Here is a 20,680-nt window from a genome sequence, read left to right on the forward strand (position 1 = left end):
GAGCGCGGTCCGCCGGGGCAGGCCGCGGAGCAGCCCCCGCTCCGGGGCCTGTCAGGCGGCGGAGCCCCGCGGGCGGCGGGCCCGGCTGGCGAGCGGGGGCATGGCGGCGCGGAGCCAGGCCTCCCTGCAGCGCCGGCTGCAGAGCTCGCAGGAGGCGCAGCACCGCCAAGCGGTGCTGGTGCGGAAGCTGCAGGCGAAGGTGAGGAGCGGGGGCGCCTGCCCTGGGGGAGGCGCCCGGGGACGGGCCGCAGTGGCGGTGTCGGGGTGCCGCGGCCGTTGGCGCCGCGCCGAGAGGGGACTCGGCGGCAGAGAGCTCGGGGGGCGAACGCGCGGCCCCAGCGGGGCCCTCCCCGGCGCTGCCGCGGGCGGGACGGCGCCGAGCCCGGAGGCCGGGCCAGGCTCCGGGAGCCGCCCTGCTCCGCCCGGCCCGCCCAGGCGTGCTGGGCGCCTCGCTCTGCCGCTGCCAGCCTCCCGAGCCTCTCGTTAGGTCTTTTCCGTAGTCAAAGAACGATGCCTGGCTTGCAAACGCCCTTGCTTGGCCGCGGGAGCAAGGGGCTGTCCCAGAGGCAGGAGTCGCGGCGGCGGGGGCGGTTTTGGGCGGCCCCGGGCAGAGGCAGCGCTGGCCCGGTTCGCCCGGGGCGCAGGAGCGCTGGCAGCGAGGAGGGTGCCAGAGCTGGGCGGAGGGTCGGGGCAGGCCGTGCCGGGCCCGGCCCAGCGCCTGGCGGTGGTCACGGCGCTGCTGTGCGGTCGTCCTGCTTTTCTGGCCCGTGCTTTGGTTTCTGCAGCTGAACAGAAATCCATATTCTGCAGTGGCTGGGCAGGGCTGTGGTCAGAACTAACTTTACTTGCGAAATATTGAAAAGCCGTTTTGAAAACTCCTTTCTCTAACTTCAAGGACCGACTGGACTTTTAGCCCATTGGCAATACTGATCTGGGGGTACATAGTGGCCATAGGCCAGGCATGGCTGGCTAAGTCTGTCTCATCCTTCTGCTTGCCGTCGCTATCTGAGGATGAGCAGATAGCGCTACGTGTAAAAGCAACCCTGTCTCAATTTCTTTAGTATTAGATAAAAGTGCAGCTTCCCTGTATCATAACACCTTCTTGTTGACTGCATCAGCAGCACTGTGAAATGCACTGTGCTTGGGCTGTGAAGACTTGGAGAAAAGCTAATGCAGGAGGAGCCAAGTCTGTTACAAGCTGCATTTGCTCATCTGCATTCTACGTATCCATCTAGGTAGTGCAGTACCGGACTTGGTGTCGAGAGTTGGAGCAGCACGTGGAAGCAGGAGGGGTGAGTGTGCAGGTTGCTAACTCAAGATAGCGTACGTAGCGTTCGTTAACGCAGACAAAAAGCTCCCCAAAGCAATGGCAGAGGAAACCAAGATTTTGCCAGCTGAGGATTTAAAGAAGCACTGTAAGTTTGCCCATCAGTGTTTTGTCCAGTTGCTGTTCTTAGAGCAGCCAGTAGTCCCAGAAATGCCAGTCCAGAAGACCCTATCAAGAAGGATTTTAATTTTGTGAAGGAGTGCTTTATTACTTGCTGGAGTAACATTTGTCCTAGGTCTCAGGAGAGGGCTATACTGCCTGTTACGTTCTATGGCTGTCTCTGAAAAAGAATCAGTTGAAAGAGCGTTTTGGAAGGCAAGAATGCTGGCGTTCAATGTACAGCGCTGGCTCTGTGCTTTTCTTTCTGCTTCACGGCTAACGTAAACCGAGGAGATGAAGGGTAGGAGAGAAGGAGGGTATTCCCAGGCTTCAAGTCTAAGTGAGCACTCACGGTCACGAGCTGAGGATACCCAGCTGTGAGAGTGCAACAGTGGGAGACTGAGGAGAGCTACTCACATTGAGTAACACCCTTCCCCTCCCTTCCTCCCCGTAGTCACGACACTGCTATGCCTGGAAGAAGCCACGAGCTCCTGAGCTACCAAAGAAACAGAGGGGAAAGCGATTGACGCTAACAGCAGTGAAAGGAACACAAGAATTTGACTAAACATTTCCTTTCTTCTTAAGGGATCCCTTCCAGGCAGGTGGGAAGCCACAGACGACCGCCGCCTGAAGAAAGCACTGCTTCAGTTGGAAGAGGAGCATCAAAGGTAAAATGGCTCTGTTTTGAGTGGGAGGTTGTTCCGGGTGACCTCCAAAGGTTGCTTTCCAGCTTAAATTATTCTATGATTCTGTAGGTGAGCTCCTCAGCAGAGCCCCATTTTAGGTTGAGAATCAAACCCTGGCAGCCTGAACATTTCATGGCACAGGAGCTTTCCTGTTTGGTTTTACCTGAGTAGCATATCCTGTGCGTGTATCCGAGTCCTCCAGTAGAGCACTTGGCACCACAGGCATCTTCTGCCACATTTCTTTCTCTGCTTTTCTTTCTTCCTCTGCCCAAGAGATAAATTGTGTGTGGTGTAAAAGTCATCTGTGTGGTGTGTTATGCATGTTGCAAGCTAAGGTGGGAGAAGCACAGCTCCCGTTTTGATCCGGAAGCTGAGTTTTGTGCTTGTTCACAGGGCAGCAGTTCTTGAAATTTTGTTCATGAAATGTTGCCTGGGTGGGATATTAGTCTGTGGCCCCAAAGTCATTAGCCTGCAGTGCTTGACTTTTCAGTTTTCGGTTGAAGGTTTCAGGTAAAGCTGTTTCTCCTACATATGTGGTGCTGTCTTTGTGGTGGGAGGTTTACTGGATCAGTAAGGTGGGGTCTTTGCTAGAGGTCTTACGCAGCGTATAGGACAAGGACAGGGAGAGGCTTAACAAGAAGGTGAGGGCAGCGGTGGGTACAACATTGCAAGGGAAAAGGCCATGGAAACTTGGAGTCCTCTCTGCGGAAGAGAGGTGGTCAGGACAACGACAGAGAAAGATGATGCATCCAGTGATTGGACAGCATGAAGGGGAGGCAAGACGTTAACTGTGGGCACCATCAAAGTTGAAGAGGAAGGGGGAACCAAAATTGTAGATGGAAACTGAAGGCTCAAAGCAAGGAGAAGCAACTGAGTTTGCCCTAACAGAGAGGTCTTACTTAATCCTAGAAAGCACTTCTACTACTTCTCCGTTTGACAACAAAGTCGGTGTTGAAGGAGTTGGAAAGTCGGGGGATGCTGCTTGTGGCTAGCAGTTGTTCAGTGACCTCATTGCTGTTTCTTTCTTTCCAAGATGTGAGAATCTGGCAGAAGTGAACACTCTCCTGTGGGAGCACCTAGATAAAGCAAATGAGGTTAATTCAGCCCTCAAAGAAGATGTTGGAAAACTGACAGCGGATTGGATGAAGGCCCGGGAGGAGCTGGAATTGAAGGAGGTTGAACGGTGCAATGAATGTGAGGTAAGGGTAGGCTACGGGAATGTCAGGCGTGATGCCGGAGCGGAAGGTGAATGCATTTTATTTCTGGCATGGAGGACTTGCTGTGTGAAAGTTGTGGCTACACTGGGGCTGTATTGGTGTTGACTAGCAGAAGACGGGGGTGTGAGATGGAGGAGCGTCAGCAAATTGTGGTGATGGAAGATGCCCACCTGCTGTGACCATACTGCTCGGCCTTAAAGGCAAATGCTTGCTGTTGCTGGACACTGTAGGGCAGTCCCACATGAACGCTCGTCTTTTTAATAGTTCCTAAATCTCTGTCCACGTCAGTGGAGACCAGAGAGGTCTGTGTGTTTTCACATGCAGAGCAGCCAACAGAAGAACAAGACAGGCCTCCCCTACCAATAGCCTGTTGTAAGCCAACCTGACACTGGTCTTGGAGGGACTTGTTTTTGTCTTCCGCCACCAAGACTGTTAGACACCTCTGCAAGGCGGGATGATGAGTCATCAGTTTGCTTTGCTGCTCTCCACTCCTGCAGGAGAAGTGGTGTGGATGTTCCCTTCTTTGAAGTCAGGTGGCAGGTCTACCGAGGATGCTTATGTGGTGCCTGTTCAGTCCTTGATGCCCCTGTCGGAATTGTTATTAAAGGAGACCTGGTGATGGTGGTTGTACTCTCTCCTATCTGAAAGACTTGTACAGTGACGGCGAAGGCTGAATTGGCATTTCTTTTTGTCTTTGCATGTTTAGCGTTATGACAGCTACTTAAGAGGTGAACGTAACCGTCTACTCAGCCTATGGCATCAGGTGGTAAACTTCCACCGTCATTTCCTGGAAATGAAGGCTGCCACTGACCGGTGAGTAGAAGTTAAGGCTAGATCTCTTGCAGAAGAAACGTAGCTTCCCTTCACACCTGCTTTTTGAGCCTTGATGTTACTTTAGTTGCAGCTAAAGATAGGGTTTCTCCTTTGGTAGTCTGAAGCAATGCCATTAAGCGTGCTTTAGGCTGTTTTCAGAATCATTTTGTTTGGTGCTAATTTTCAGATAAAACTGGGGGGCTTGGGCTATAAGCAGTGCAGAGGCCCTGAACAGATGAACTGGCTTTTACTGTTGCGCAATTACGTGCTTCAAAAAGGAGTCATCTGATAAAGATGGTGGTGTGAAGGTTCTCTCTTTCTTTGTTCTTCTTCAGAGATTTGTCAGAGCTGAAGGCAGAGCACATGAGGCTTTCTGGATCTATACTTGTAAACTGCTCCCGCCTAAGCTCTGGCATACAGCTCTGGGAGTCCGTCCCTCTGGGTAGACCTGTCCTAAAGGATCAGGCACAGCAGCAAGTGGAACAGGAAATAAGCCAGAAGACTTGGGAAGCGATGTGCTTACAAGTCAAGGGGGACATGGAGAAGAAGGAGCTTCAGAACAGGTAAATGTGTTTTAAACTTTGCTGTTACCAGCATTATCTTTTGTGGCTGCTTCTTGGGTTCATAGATGGGCTGCGTCCACGTTCAAAACACACTCATTCTGCACAGCCTTGTTTCTGTCCCTAGTCAAACTATTGCCTTCAACAGAATGGATAGGAAAAACTGTCTGACTGACAGAAGCTCTTCTGAGTAAGACAAGACTGGAAAAGGTCTTGCACATTACAGTGTTTTTGCTGTTAAACTGATTCTTGGTGAGAAATTGAGACCAGCATAAAGAGAGCTCTGTCTCCTGTACAGCCCTTTTGCTACCCAGGGCTGTGCTAAAGGAATTGGGAGGAATTTGCACAGGACCATCATAAGCAACGTAGCACCTCTGTACTGACATCTCCTTGCAAGACTGAGTACAGAAAGCCTTTGGGGCAAGAAGTGCCATTTTGGCAACATGAGTCATATTAACCTGAATCATCCTGTGATCCTATGATCATTGGATTGAAAATTCATGCACATCTCCCCGAATAGATTGCAAGCTCTTTCATCAATTCACTGCTGAAGGCAAAAGTAATTGTGTGACTAGTAATCTGGACTTAAACATCTGCCTTACTGAAAGAAGACCTTTGGAGAGTCTTATATGCAACGTATGAAAGAGGAGAGAGAGAACTAACGAGCAGGAAGCTGTTAGCTACCTGAAAGGAGGTTGTAGCGGGGTGGGTGTTGGTGTCTTCTCCCAAGGAACAAGTGATAGGATGAGAGGAAATGGCCTACGGTTGTGCCAGGGAAGGTTTAGATTGGATATTAGGAAAGATTTCTTCACCCAAAGCGTTATCAGGCATTGGAACAGGCTGCCCAGGGAAGCGGTTGAGCCACCATCCCTGGAGGTATTTAGAAGACAGGTGTGGACTGTGGTGCTTAGGGACGTGGTTTAGTGGTGGACTTGGCAGTGTTAGGCTTACGGTTGGCCTCGATGATCTTAAAGGTCTTTTCCGACCTAAATGATTCTGTGATTCTATACTCTTGGTTTTGGAAATAAGAATGTTTTTACGTTAAAAACTTAGTCTTTCCCCTCCTCATAGAGTGAAGGACTTAGGTGCACTGGAAGGAAAACAGTCGCTATTACAGAGGGAGTTGGTAGTCATGAGAGAGACACTAGAGGAATCGCACCTTCAGAGGGATCTGCTGAAGCAAGAGAACCATGAGCTTACAATGGCACTGCAAAAGGTATGGCCACCTTATTCCTAGGCAGCACTTGTGGGAGAGGGAGCTGTGATAGCAAGACCACCACAGATGCTGTTTCTGTGGAAGCAGAAGGGACAGGGACAATGCTGTTGTTCTCCTTGGAAAATGGTGATCAGCCCACACGGGCTCTTTGGTGTAGTTAGTCCCCACGTGCTTCTTGGGAGCACTGAACCGGGAGTATGTCAGAGACACAAAAGGGGATCTGCAGTTGCCGCTTGAAGTCAGGGATCTTCCTGTCTTTGTTTTCCTGTTGTTCTTTTGTCTCTTCAGGCAGAGCAGTCAGTGGCAGAGTTGACAGGGGCTCAGACGAAGCTGAGGGCTGAAGTAGCTGATCTACGTGTTGTAACAGCGAAGATGAGCAGTGTTAACGAAGCCCTTGCATTGGATAAAGTGGAGAAGCTGGAGAAACTTGTGTTGCAGGTGAGCAGAGTTGCCAAAGATCTTACCAGGTGTTCTTCTCCAGCTGCTGCCTCTTTTCAGACCTCTTGGCTTCAGACAGTATGACTGCCTGAATATGGAAATGTTCCTTTTTCTGTCCAAGCCAAACCTTCTACATAGTAAACCTTACTGTATTTTATTTCCTCTGTGCTTCTGTGGTTGTAGCTGGAGCAAGAGAATGACGTTCTGTCAGGTAAAGTGGACGAGATGGAGAGAGCAAAGATCTCTGACCAGGAGAAGCTGAACTTGTGTGAAAGAATGAATGAAGAGCTCTGCTCAGAGAAAGCCCACCTGGAACAGCTGCTGAAGAAAGCAGAGGAGCAACAGGAGGGGCTGCAGGTACAGCTGAGGATACTGGCAGAGGAGAAGGCAGAAACCCAAGAGAAACTCAGTCAGGTGAGACCAAAAACCTGGTGCTTTCTGGGTGGGCTTTTGGCTGCTTGGCTCAGTTAAGCTGTATCTGTTGCATTCTGCAGTGCTTTTGTCAAGGGAGATGTTTTCCATTTGTTGGAGCCTAGAGGGCGGGACAAAGCTGCAAGTCAGTGTCTGCTATCTTGTACTGCTAAGAATGGGAATGACATCTTGATATTGTTGAAATTGTATTTTAAGACATACACGCAGCTTTGAATTGCTAGAGCCTCTCTAGGCTTTGAGGAAGAGGAGGAGAAATAGATGATCACACAAGACTGTTGACTCTGGACTAACTGATTTCGGTACAGTGGAAAAAGAGCTTGGGGGAATCGTTATCACTGGAGGAGACTAGGAACTTTGCCATCATTTACGTGTCCATTTCATACTGTGCAATCTTGGGTAGTATGGGATAACTTTGAGAGGAGAATTGTTTGTTTCTGATGGTCTGTTCTCTGTTAGACAGTCTTAGTAAACTTTCAGCCCAAAGTACAGGAGCTCTTTCTCCTCTAGCTGATTCAGAATTGGCACTGGCTGGCTCCGCACAGAACTCCAGAGAAAGGACTCTAACTGTATTTTGTCTCACTTTCAGGTTTGCTGCCAGCAAGAGTCAGCTAGCAGTGGTCCGGAGCAGTTGCGCCAGGAGACCTCTTGCCAAGGGCACGCACTGGCCAGGGTGTCCAAAGAGAAGGAATTGCTGGTGCATGAGAAGGCTGCCCTAGAGGTGCGACTGGCAGCCACAGAGCGGGACAGACAAGGCCTTTCCGAGCAGCTGGCAGAGGCCAGGTAAAGGCGGGGAGGAGACCCTAGGCAGGACATTACTTCATGTGTGTAATTATAAAGGTGGTAATCATTACACGGGGATTTATTGCATCCTGTACGCTTTTGAGATGTTTTCACCTTCCATGGACAGAAAATGGAAGAATCTCGTGGGGGGAAAAGAAAAACAAAACAACAAAAAACCCCCAAACCAGTATACCATAATTTGAATGTTATTTTTCTGACAGCTAAAGCTAACAAAGCTCTCCTGAGCCTTGGGCTCCTGTTTTTGCCCCCTTGCACATTCCTGTGTGAAGTCCAAAGCAAGCCGATACAATTCCTCAGTATCTGGTACCTTGGCTCTGCACCGAGTAATAATTAAACCATGCAGACGTTTGCTGAAACCTGAAGCTTCTCTCTTGTTTTGGTTTCTTGTTCTGTGTATTTGAACATAGATCTTTCTTTGCTCATCAAGTAGTTTGACGTGGGATCTCTGGAATTCAAGGCTGTTATGTACGGACATTGTGAGTAGGACACTGCCATTTAGGGTGAAGCTAGAGGCTCATGCTGAACACCTTGAGGGCCTTCTGTTTCTAAGCTAACTTGTTACCTATGGTGCAGGACCTAGACTTGGTTACACCAGCAGCAGGGAACTTTTGAATGCTCGCCAGTCTTTGGGACTTCTTGCCCATCATTGATGTCTGCGTCCTGTACTCCTCACCACATGCTGTTTAGAGACAGGTGTCATGGAGAAGTTATACAGGGAAGGAACAAGATTCTGCCCTTCTGCTGCATCAGGTTTCTAAGATCAAATGCGAGAAGTTCTCCTTTTCCAAAAAAACCCCCCAAAACCAACCCAACGTATGGAGATGTTTGTCCTCCTCCTAGGTCTATCTTGGAAGACTCCTGAACTGGCAGAGCTGTACAAATGATGGTTTAGAGAGTGTTTTGCTTCTTGACTTTTACGCTTTACCACTCCAGAGTATGGTGTTAGCAAGGCTGATAAACACCATTTTGACGCAGTCTGTTTCTTGAGAGCTGCTGCTGCTTCTGAGCTCCAGCTTCTCTTATGTGATCCAGCTGAATTACGTTTTGTCAATTATTGGGCTGTGGCAACTATTCTTGCCAGATGTTGTTCTCAAGAGCCTTTTGTTGCCACAGTTTTGGACTCTATCATCTTTTCTGTTCTGTTTTAGAGACTGACCTTAAAAGGGAGCATATTTGCTTTGGACTGCCAGAGATTGGCGTAATCAGAAATATGTGCTTGTTCTCCTTCTTGAAGATACATCCTCCATTGTCCATCAAAGTAGCGAAATCCTACTGTTGCGGGTTTTACTGTTGTACCACTCGGGTGCCCCTTCACCCCAAAGGATGTTATCCTGATTGCATGCCTGTACTAGTGAGGCAGTGCTGTGTATTGTAGGAACCTGGCACACAGGACCCTGTGTGAGATCAGGGAGGTGTCTTCAGCTCCTGGTTCCAGAATCCTGTGTGTCAATCGCGGCAGCTGGTTGCAGTCTATGGATGTAACAATTTGCCTCTGCAGTACTATAACTTCCATGAGAAAGAGCGACAAGTCACGTGGGCTGCTGCCTACTTAGCAATGCTTAAAGAAAAGTAGCAAGTTTTTCTTTTGAACTTCCAACAGTTTAAACCGAAGGATACCCGTCTCTCCTTTCAGGTAGTCCTTGTTCAGGTAACATCTAGTTCAGGTTTCTTAAAAATGCTGCTACAAGCATGAGATTTTACTATATCATCTAATGTATTTCTTTAGTCCCTTTTACATACAGGGAGTCTGGAAAATTACCTGCCTATACCTATGCTATGAACAGCATTAAGAAGTCATGAGTCAGCCAGGGAAAGACTCTTATTCTGTCCCCCTGCAGAGCAACTTGGAAGTGCTGATGAGATAAGGGCTGTGAGCCTGGGAAAAAAAGCTGGGCTTTTGCTTGCTGGCACAGAGTTTGTGGGCACAGCTACCCGTGTGTCATAGATCAGACAACAGCAATTTAAGATTTGGCTACTGAGATCAAATTCGGCTGGGCTTTCTGTGTGATGCTAGGTCGTAAGTAAAGCCTGGGCATTCCCTCGGAGGGGCCTGCATTGCTATTTTAAATGGCAGAAATATGCTTTCTGTCTCCAAGTTTCCATGCAACCCATTTTGTGTACTCAGGGGTAGGGATCTTGAACCACTTCTTACTGGAATAACTCCCTGTGGGTGTCAGGAGCCAGAAATTCATTTCTCTCCGTATTTGCAACTTGTAGGTCAGTGAAGGAGACCCTGGAATCCAGCCGGTTGGAGGCTCAGCAGCACTTAGCTGAGCTGGAGATCGCCAGGAGCCAGCTTGAAATCCGCCTTCACACAGTCACACAGGCCAAGGAGGTGATACAAGGTGAGAGCCTCACGTGCATTGTTTCTGGCGATCCCCCTGCCTCGGGAGGATGTTATAAAAATAGCTCTCTGTCTGCAGTGCTTCTGGGGAGTGAAGGAGCTGGAGACAGATCCCTCCTACACTGAAATTCAAATGCCTTAAGGTTAGTAAAGTCAGAACCACTGTTTGTGTAGGCACTGAATCTTGCCATTTGTCGTGTTTGCAGGGGAAGTGAAGTGCCTTCAACGGGAGCTGGAAGCAGAGAGATCTCTGATGAGGCAGGAACGGGAAAGCATGGCGCAACAGCTCTTGCGGACAGAACAGCAGTATGACAAAACCCTCAGGCGTCGGCAAACCGATCATGAAGTGGAAATAAGGAAGCTCCTGCAAGACATGGTAGGAAACAATATGCTTTTGAATTCTTCAAGCAAGCTTTGTGGGCTGGCTTTAGAAGAGCGTGTGAAACGGCAGCAATCACCTGTCATAGGCCACACATTGCTAGGCCCGGCAGCAGAGCCAATGGCTTGTACTTGAGGGCACGTGAAGACCCACAGGACTATGCTGGGACAGTAAATGCTGCCACAGAGTCGGTGTGGGCCTAAGACGAGTTCAACAGAAGGTTGGGTGGTCCCCACGCAAAGCGTGGCAGCAAAGGGGGAGGATCTTACCAGATTCCTGTCTACCATGAGGTCGACTCCTAGCATTCCTGCCAACTGCAGTCGCGGGAACTTTGTTCCTTTCTTTCTGTCCTTTCATGCTTGACAGAGGTAGTATCTTTGGGCTTAAAGCATATAGAACAGGCCCCTTGTTCCTGGTAGTTCAGTTCGTGGCCTGCCTTGTGACTAGGGCATCGGGGTACTGGCCTCTTTCTCACCCTGCAGTCCATCTGCATCTTTTCATTGATGAGAATGGAGTTGAGCTTTGAAAATAGAGACTCGGAGACTGGAGAGAAATGCTGAGGTGAGAGGTGCTAGCAAACAGGCAGCCATCCGAGAAGGGCAGGTAACATCTGCTTTTCTTCCACCTGCTGACCCTCCTTTGAAGTTCCTTGATAGGACGTGATTGATGGAGGGCCCAAAGCCACTACTGTGCCCTGTTGAGGTGGGGGTTTGTGGGAGGCAAGAAGCTTCACCTTTTATTGAGGAGCTTGGCTGGGACTCCATCTTGAAGTCTTTTCCTCCTCTCATCAGGCAAGCGAGCGGGAACGGCACCGTTCAGAGCTACAGGAGATGCTGGAGCAATGGGAAAAGGAGAAGGCAGAGGCAGAAAGGGAGCACGAGAAGAAGCTGTTTGATACGAAGCAGAAAGTTGCTACCATGCAAGCTCAACAAGAAGAGGAACGAACTAGAGTCGAAAATGCCAAGCAAGAGGTAAAGACTGTGAAAGGAGAATGGGTGTGGTTTTTTTACTCTTCTGGGCTCCTTATCGATCCGTCGATGACTAAGAGGTTGTTGAAGATTCAGTCACGGATGGACCATGTTTATACTGCCAATCTCACTTAGGAACCTGTGCCTCCAAGTGGGCAGATAATGACCTAGGAGGCCAGCAGCATAGTGCTTTGAGAACGGGTGAGCCCATCCGTCTTTGAGTCTTACCACACAAATTTTTTTATGGGAAGTTTAAACCCGTCTTCTCTTTATTTCTGTGCAGGTCCTGCTGGAAAAGGAGCGTGAGAAGAATGCTTTATTAGAGACACTGCTCCAAACTCAGGGAGAACTAACAGAAGCCTGCCAGCAGCTGGAGCAGCTCAGGCAGGAGGTGGAAGAGCAGCGAGAGACTGGGCAGGTAAGTCTGACTTGTAGGGTAGGTTGAAGGAACGGGCCGTTGGCAATTGGACGTAAGCCGAGAGGGCCGGGTAACGGAGTGAAGGGCAGTAACAAGGAAATAAAACATAAGTCCTGCAGCTGAGGAGGCAAGGACTACTGCAGGCACTGAAAGCACCGAGCCTGGTAAGCTCCAGAGATCAGCAACAGGAAGGAAGGGTTACAACGGCAGCAGAGCTGGGTAGAAAAGCAGAAAGAAGTGGCTGAATGAATGTGATTTTGAGACAGAAAGAGAAAAAAGCTGGGCCTGATGGCACGGCAGGTCTCAGTAGCTTGCTCTCCATTTGTGTTTACAGAACATCACAGAAAAACTGCAAGCAGAGCTGCAGGAAACTCAGAGTAAGATCAAAGCAGCGGAGAAGAGGCAGAGGGAGGAAAGCCAAACCATCAAAGAGGAAATGAATATCCTTCTTCAGCAGAGGGATGGTCTACAAAAACAGGTGACTGCAACAGCAGTAGCTCCTCCAGTCATCAAAGAGGCGGTCTCTCACTTGCCTTTCCATTGCAGAGCAGCAGGCTGATGGGATAATCCCTCTGACTGCCATCATACTGTGGTCTCCATCTCAGCTGCTCTGAAGGAGACTTACTGGCCAGCTGAATCTCACCTGCTGCCCTGGACAGATGGGCTAGTCCTTTTGCCTGTTTGCCAGTAATGATCAGAATGGATCTCTGCTGGTCTTGCTTTCTACGGTGGTTTTTCAGCTGAACGTGGTGACCCACTTAGATTTTTAAACAAGTCAGCTGTATCCATTGTGAATCTGGTACTCTTGTGACAGGGTGAAATGTAAACTTGTTCTTTCCCTTTCCTCACAGTACGTGATACGGCTGACAGTGACAAGCTGTAGTCTCTGACTGCTTTGTTATGTTTCACTTGAGGTGGAAGAGTTGACATCGCAGCTAGCAGCCTCCGAAGAGTCTCTAAAGAAGGAGGCTATGACGCTGCGTCAAGAGGTGGTGTCTTTGGAAAGGAAACTCGAGAGCACTGAGAAGCAAAGAAAGGATGTCCTGGTGAGGCTGGCAGATGCCACAGAGGGCCATTTCTTACCTATTTTTTGGCCTTCTGTTAATACTTCTAAGGAGCAACTTTTTCCAGTGGAGAGCTGATTTTGGTTGGTCTTGTACAGGTTCAGTCCAAATCTGAGGAGATACAGAGTACGCAAATGCTGACCAAGTTTCCCTCATTTTCCCCTTCCTTCCGCTCATCGTTCCTTGTTTCCCAGACTTTTGCTTTCCTGCCACTTTTCACTTTTCCAATTGCATTCTTCTGAATGAGCAGGAAAAGATGCTGTAGTCATATAAAGCTCGCTTATGATTCAGGGTGTTTGTTTTCCTCAATTCTGAAGGTTTCCGCCCTTGAAGCTTTAGTCAAAGTAATTTTCAAACTTGTCTCTATTTACATTGCATGGTTTGGGCAATTATTTTTGTTCAAATCCGTATTTAGATTTCCAAATGTCTGGCTCTGGAGAAAGGGGTGAGAAGACAAAGTTTGCTAATAATAGAAAGCCGTTCAACATTGCCCACCTGAGAGCAGACAGTGGGGAAAAAAAATAGAGGAATTTGAGAAACAAAAGTGCTGATCCAGATAAATATGTACGCCTGCAAGGGGAAAACTCGTCCTTATTTCAACCACAGAATGACAGACTGTGGTCTGACCATTACTCCTTCAAGAGGGGACAGTGGGGTTCTAGAGGATGGTACCATGAAAACTCTACAGAGTAGAGGTCCAAAAAAAGCCCCAACCAAACCCCAAAGTGGGAAATCAAATGTTGGGGTTGTTCTCTCTTCCCTTCCTCCCTAATAGAGAGAATATCGTCATGCCACTGCCTAAATCATGCTTAGTCTGGACTTCAAATCCTGACTGCAGTTCTGGTGGCTCCTGCCCAAAAGACCACACTAGAGCCAGAAGAGGTTCAGAGAAGGGCCAAAAGGAAGATGGGACTGGCTGAGTAAGCTGGGAAAGATGCAACCTACAGGGTGGCACGGGAAAGGCTTCCAACATCCTGAGAGGCAGGGAGAGAGGGGGCAGCCCTTGACTGCCGCTGAAGCGGGAGTTCAAGTCTAGTATGACAAGCAAACATATATCGACGGAACTATTGAATCTTTTTCTCACTGTTTTGCAGCATGAATGGGAGAGACTGCAAGCAGTTAAAGAAGAACTGGTGTGGGAGATAAACCTTCTTCAGGACTCAGTCACAGCCTCTGAAACGCGAGCAAATACAGCAACAGATATGAATCACTGCCTTGAACAAGAACTTCAAACTACATTGTCTATCTTAAAAACGAAAAATGAGGAAGTGGAAACGCAGCGGGAGAAAATCCAGATGCTCCAGAAAGAGGCAGCCCAGGGAAAAGCTTTGCAGGAGACTGTCACTCATATGACTGCCCTCCTGTCAGAGAGGGAGGGAGAAATGAAGTTGTACCAGGAGCAGATGAGAATGCTGGAAAAGCAGAAAGAAATGCATAAAACTACTCTCGATGGGGTTATTAAGGACATAACAGAGAAAAAAGAGAAGATGGAATCCCAGCAAGAACAGATACGGGACCTGGAGAAGCAGCAAGAGAAACAAAGGATTGCTGTAAGCAAAATGAGCAAAGACTTGGAAGAGAGAGATCGGGAGATCAGATCCCAGCAAGAACAGATACGGGACCTGGAGAAGCAGCGAGAAATGCAGAGGACTGCTGTCAGCAAGATGAGCAAAGAGCTGGAGGAGAGAGACCAGGCGATCAAGTTCCAGGAGGGGAAAATAATGATTCTAGAACAACAGGGTGCATCACAAGTGAGAAACCTGCAGGCGGATCTTGATCATATGAAAGGAAACTTGAAGGAGAAAAACATAGAGCTTATGTCTCTGACTCGGCAGATCCAAGAACTGGAAATGGAGAGAGCACAGGTGAAACCGCTGCATGCAAGCCTTGAACACCTGAGGGCAGTTCTTAAGGACAGAGAGAGTGAGTGTGATTCTCAAAGGGATCAGTTAAGACTCTTGCAGCAGTACAAGGAAGAGCAAGAGGGGTACCTGCAAGAGCTTCGTGGTAAAGTAGAGAAGATGATGCTTTCTTTATCTAAAAAAGATCAAGAGCTTGAGTCACAACAAAAGCAAATCCAGGAAGCTGAAGGAGTCATGGAGATGCAGCTGAGGACTGTCCGTGACCAACTGGAGCAGACCTCAAAAGAAAAGGACAGACTCATAGACATCCAAAAGGAACAAGCAAGGAGCTGTGAGGAAAAAACAGAACAGATGAATGTCTTGCACCGAGACTTAGAACACACTAGGGCAATACTGAAAGAAAAGGATTTAATGATTGACTCTCAGAAGGAACTGATTGAGACCTTCCAAAAACAACAACAACAAGACTCTGAATGGCAGAAGGAAATTCTGCAGCACCTTCAAGTGGCACTAAAGGAAAAAGAGCAAGAGATTTTGTCCCTTAGAAAGCAACATGAGGCATGCAAGGAAAAGGAGGAAAAGCATGAAGCTGAGCAAACGAATCTTCAAGCAACAAAACTGACTGTGAAAGAAAGAGAAAAAAAGATAGAGGTTCTGGAGGAGGCTATCTCTAAGCTTCAACGGGAAAAGGAGGAGGCAGCAATGCAGACTAAAGGTATGCTGCAAAAACTAGAATATGCTGAATCTTCTCTAAAAGCTAGAGATCAAGAGATAGTGTCTTTGCAAGAGCATGTCCAGGAGCTTCGAGAGCAGAAGGAGTTAGAAGGCAAGCAGGCCAAGAGTCTAGAGCAGGACCTAGACAAAATGAGCCAAATATTGAAGGAGAACCACTTGGAGTTCCTCAAGCAGACAGAGCAAATTAACATGTTCCGGCTTCGTGGCGAAAGCACGGCAGTAGCACTAGCATCGTGCCAGAAGCAGGTGAATCTGCTTGAGGAAGTGGTGAGGAAGAGAGATGAAGACAATGAAACTCTTCTGCAAAAACTCCAGCACCAAGAAGAAGAACTGAAGACCTTGCAGAATTTGCAGCTTAGGCTAACCGAGCAGCATGAAGAGGTTAGACATCACCGAGAGCGAGAGAAGCTCCTGGACGATGCCTTGCGTGGGAGGGAACGAGAGACCAAGGCTCAAGGTGAGGAAATAAGAGCTCTTCAGGAAGATCTCCAGCATGTTCAGCAGACTCTGACAAAGAAGGATGAAGAGATCAAGTACCAGAGAGACAGAGTCAGGTATTTAGAGAAGACTCTGACAGGGAGAGAACAAGAGCTTAGGAGGCAGAGTGAACTGAAACAATTAACGTCAGCTTTGCGATGGAAAGATGGAGAGGACAGCCTGCAGAAACAAATCCAGAAACTCCAAAAATGGGAGGAAGAGGAAGCAGAGAAGAGGAGAGTTCTCCAGGAGAGAGAGCGTGCCTTGCAAAGACAGAAGGAGCTAACCCAGCAACTGGAAGATGAGCAGAAAGCAAAGGGGGAAGAATTGAAGCGGGTGACCGCTCTTTTGAAGCAGACTGAAAGTGAAGAAGCCAAATGGAAAGAGAAGGCACAAGCACTGACTCTTGCCCTTACCAAGAGTGAAAAGGCCAATGGGACTTTGAGGGAAGAAATAGCCATCCTGCAGAGTAAGGTTACAGAGAGGGACACGGACCGGTTTCATCATCAGGTAGGCAGCGTGATTGATCATCAGTCAACTAAAATGTCTCTAAAGGATTCTAATGATGCTTCCCATAAAGATATGGGAATATATATTCCCATAAATATATGACCTGCTTGGCCAAAGAAACTAGGATTGCAGCCAGCAGGCTTGCCTGTCTGTGTAGCTCTGGCCAGAGACCATTCACCTGCTGGAATGTTTTCTGCCCAGCCCAGAACTACTGAAAGAACTATGGAGCTTGCTGCTAAAATTAACTCAAGCCCAAAAGTGGGGGATGGGTAATCGGGTCTCTCCTATCTAGGCAGGCTTAGCCAACGTGTTGTGGTTAGGATTTGGCGTGGAAAGGAAAGGGCACAGTTGACCAGACTAATATACTAAACTTAGCGGAACGATGGCTGAACAGCAGCTACGCTGATGGTGCTTAGAAGATGCTTTCAGAGATTTAGATTTCTGAGGTCCAGCTTTTCCAGTGTATTGAAAATAATGGAATTGGTACCATTGCCTGATCAGGTTAAAGGCTTCATTGCGCATTCAGGATGTACTTGTGCCGCAGCCCAAAAAAACACGACGGCAAATTTGCCTCGGATTTCACCAACGTGATCTGGAGGAGGGCCCCTAGGAAGAGGGCATGTTGTTTTGGTCTGTGGACCAGGAGAAGAAGGGACTTAGCACTGTGCATTCCTGCGTCCGGTCACTCTCCCCGCCTTGTTGCTTCTGGCTCTTCTAACCTTTATGTGGCACCAGCGCACATAATCTCCTCTCTGAATACCCAGCAGGCTGTTGCAGAAGGGGAGCAGCTATCATGGCTCTCAGAGAAGAGACTCCTGTTGCAGCGGCTGGAACGTCTGCAGCAAGCAGTTGCAAGGCTGGAGCTTGAGAAGACTGAGCTGAAGCAACTCAGTGCTGAGCTCAAGAGGACTCTTGAGCAGGTAAAACAGGCTTTCACTGCCTCTGCAAAGCCTCACGGTCCTCTGGAACACAACACATTGCCACAGACAGCACTTTGGGGTCCTCTGCTTGTTTCCTTCCCTCTCCCGGTTCCCCCTGTGGACACACGCTTTTGTATTTTCTCTCTCTTCTGGCACCCCATTGCCTTCACAAATGCACATTCACTCTGGTACCACCCTTCTTGCCCCAGCGTCCCCATACACACACATTTGACCCTCTTGTGTCAGGAACTGTTTCCTCTTGGTCTTTCTCTTCCATAGTCTACTTTGAGTGCCTTTTGCCCCCAACACACTCTGGTGCAATGAACAGTCTGAGCAGAAACCTCCTTGCCGTGATGTCCAGAGGCCCTTTTGCTCCTTGTTTGGTGGCAGGTTTCTGTGACCCTTTCTCCTATCCAATGTGCAGGTGGAACGGGAACGGAGGAGACTGAAGAGAGATTGTCGAGGTCGGTCGTTGCGAGATGCAGGCGGATTTTCTCTCTCTGACCAGCTCCAGGTGCCTGCTCCTAGACAGGTGAGAACAGAATCTTACTTGGTGGGAGGAGGGTCTGGCCATACAGAGGAACGACGGCAAATCCCAGAGGCAGCAGCCCCCCGGTATAGACCTAACAGAAGTCAAGTATAGACCATGGCCCTGGCCAAACTGGAGACCAAAAAGAAATCCTTGTGTTTTCTTCACAGGAGGAGTCTCACAGGTGCTGCAGTTGTCGATTAGCTGAGTTGTGGAACCAGGTGAGGGGTAGGAAAGCTCTCCTCAAAAGCTGCTGTGGCTGTACTGATGGGCGCAACTTTGCCCGATGCTACAGCCCGAGTATTGCTTAGCTGTCAGGAAGGGAGTACACCAGGCAGTGGAAATGCCCAGTCAAACACATCTGTTGGCCGTGGCCAAACAACATCATTCACCCATTCAAACCCATTGCTTCTGCAAATGGAGGCACTGTTGCTCCTCTTGCCTCTCCTCTTGCCTCGCCTCCAGGGATGTAAGGCAGTGCCAGAGCTTCTAGCCTTCAGGCAATCGTTAGTCTCGTATTGCTGTTCTGTGCTAATCATGATCCCAATATCGGACCGAGTCAGAGACCTAAGCGCTGCATGGACATCTGTTTGGTCGGTGTAAGAATGTACATTGCAGCTGCTGAACCCTACTGCGTCCTTTGACAGTGGTATCAGCAGTAGCAGCAGTCACCACACTTCTCTTCCATGTCCTTTTATGGGTCTGGTACACCCTGGTCTCCCTGAGGATGTGAATCTTCACCGGTGTTCAGGGCAAAATGCATGTAAGATTTATGCGAGTAAAGTATATGATGCTTAGCTCTGGCAAGTGAGCCAAGAATGCTGCTGAAGCCATCGGGTTACAGCCTAAGGATGTTTTTACCTGGAAGTCTCGGTGTCTGAAGTTCTGTTGCTACGGATAACTAACTGAACCGCCTTCCCCTCGTGACTGTTGTGTCTGCCTGCCCCGTGGACCTACTTCAGCAGTTCAGCAGGAAAACGAAGGCGCTCTGCTCAAAGAATAGTCCTCAGCTGGCTAGTTAGGGCACTCCTCTGGGTCTGGGAAACAGCGGAACTGGAACTTGATCTCACGCTTCCTGGGAGATGCTCTTAGCAGCAGATGGCCGCTTCTCCCACTCGTACCTCTGGGTTACCTACCAAAGCGCGGGAGGGCTTTTCAGGCTTCCAAGCCAGCCTTCCCAAAGGTGCCCTTGTTATTTCAGAGAGAAGGTCAGACCTGACCCTCTCTTCAGTGGTGGCGTTCCCTAGCCTACGCATATTGTTTGCTGTGAAGTCCCTTTGCCGTCTTACTTTCCGTGCGCACGACTGGCTTCTAATTCAGCACCACGCATTCCCCTTCCGGAGCTGGCTGCCTGAGTTTCGCATCTAGTCTGCTCTAGATGCTTAGCAGGTTAGGGTCCCACTTTTTATCATCGCCTTTGGCTTTATGTTGACAGACCTTGGTATCGTAATTCAAACGTAGCAGGTTCCATAAGCCATAAAACTCCTTTGGGAATTGCTTCTGTTATTCGAGTTCACTCGCCAAGAAGGAATATTCTCATATTCCTAGCTTGAGGTTGGGGATTGCATTGCCATGTGGAACACAGCCCTTGGCAAAGCGCACGTCACTTTGAAAACAGAGGAAAACCTCTGACCTGAGCCGTTTTCCCCGAAACAGCAAAGCGCTGAGCACTGCTCCCAGTGCTGGCATCTCCTCCACTCCAAAGCAGGCAGAGGGGAAGGCGCCAGAGCTGCTGTGGCTGCGCTGCACTGCAAACCTAACAGGAGGTGAGAGCAGCTGGGTCTCTCGCGCCAAAAAGCCCAGCAGGCACAACCCTGCGTTGCCAGGAAATTATAATAGAGTTTGAGGACTTTCAAGGCCTCAGCAGTCCTTTAAGGCTCATTTCCCCCCCCCCCCCCCCCCGGGCTTTGTTCATCAAATTATGCTCTGCTCCTTTGTGAAATGCTCTAACGTTAGGAAAAATGAGCGTTTGCTCCCTTTTCACGTGCTAGCTGTCAAGTTTTCAAACTAGGTCATAACAGAATGGTTCCTCGCTACCTTGTGTAACCAGTAGTCCTCCTGCTGAGGAAAAAGCATGTGGAACTCAGGTGTCAGTAGCCCAAATTTCTTTTTTGGAAAAAAGAGGTGGGTTACTAAATCCTGTAGGGAACCTCTGTCTTTAGTATACGTGTAATGTGTCAGTGCTGTAGGTGTGAGTTGCCGTTGCCAGAAAGAAACTTGAATTGTTGATGATAATCTGAAGTTCAGTTTGGGGTGACTCTGGGAACCTGTTACTTCCCGTTCCACAAGGACCAAGTGTTTGCGAGGGCTGGAGTTAGAGGGCGCGTCTTCCCTGACAGCCGGTACCGTGGAGCTACGGATGGTCCTAACAGCGTGGGCCTGTCTGAGCTCGGCCTTTTGCCTCTTTCAGGTGTCCCTTCTGCAGACGCAGCTGGCACAAGACTGCTGTGCAAAGACCAGCCGGAAGCTGCCAGAGATTTGCCAAGAGCTGGATTCCTCCTCAGCAGCTGTGGCCAGGGAGCCCAAAGCTGCTGTTCTGGAAGCAGAGACTCGGAAGCTGGGTCAGTCTCTGAACCGTCCTGTGCCCTAGAGGACCAGCTGCAGCATCGTGGGGTTCCGGTCTTGTGCCCTTCCCAGAAATGTATTATGTTTTGCTGTGGGAAATGGGGGTGCATTTGTTCTGCTTGCGTTTGGAAGCATCTCCGAGTGCAAGTGATTTTTTTTAATTTTTTTTTTTTAAATAAAAGAAACTTTGCAGGACTGTCCTTTCTCAGTAGCAAAAAGCAAGTGGTCGGTAAATACGTGGCTTAGGGAAAGACTATACTAGTTTTTGACCTGCACGAGTAAGCTATTACGAGCTGTTGTCTGATTTAACCTCTTGAGTT

At 48.9% G+C, this 20,680-nt stretch overlaps 1 protein-coding gene across 8 annotated transcripts; it reads left to right on the forward strand.

Annotated features, from left to right (window-relative positions):
- The first annotated feature begins 33 nt into the window (after positions 1-33).
- Positions 34-20,471, forward strand: LOC309603633 (uncharacterized protein). Of its 8 annotated transcripts, none has more exons than XM_082338434.1 (21): positions 34-199; positions 1,236-1,292; positions 2,012-2,094; positions 3,146-3,311; positions 4,036-4,142; positions 4,478-4,705; positions 5,774-5,918; positions 6,207-6,356; positions 6,540-6,770; positions 7,375-7,568; positions 9,807-9,934; positions 10,140-10,309; positions 11,104-11,283; positions 11,564-11,698; positions 12,033-12,176; positions 12,613-12,744; positions 13,857-16,346; positions 17,111-17,266; positions 17,691-17,798; positions 17,966-18,016; positions 20,206-20,471. In XM_082338434.1, the coding sequence occupies exons 1-21, from the start codon at positions 101-103 to the stop codon at positions 20,383-20,385; spliced, it is 5,334 nt and encodes a 1,777-aa protein (XP_082194560.1). In that variant the 5' UTR covers positions 34-100; the 3' UTR covers positions 20,386-20,471. The 8 variants fall into 8 exon arrangements, with proteins under 8 accessions (XP_082194560.1, XP_082194562.1, XP_082194561.1 ...); XM_082338436.1 differs by having other exon boundaries at positions 17,691-17,780; XM_082338435.1 differs by having other exon boundaries at positions 17,114-17,266.
- The last annotated feature ends 209 nt before the right edge of the window (positions 20,472-20,680 follow it).

This window comes from Platalea leucorodia (assembly GCF_965183815.1).
Source record: "Platalea leucorodia genome assembly, contig: HAP1_HAP1_SCAFFOLD_161, whole genome shotgun sequence".
NCBI classification, from domain to species: domain Eukaryota; kingdom Metazoa; phylum Chordata; class Aves; order Pelecaniformes; family Threskiornithidae; genus Platalea; species Platalea leucorodia.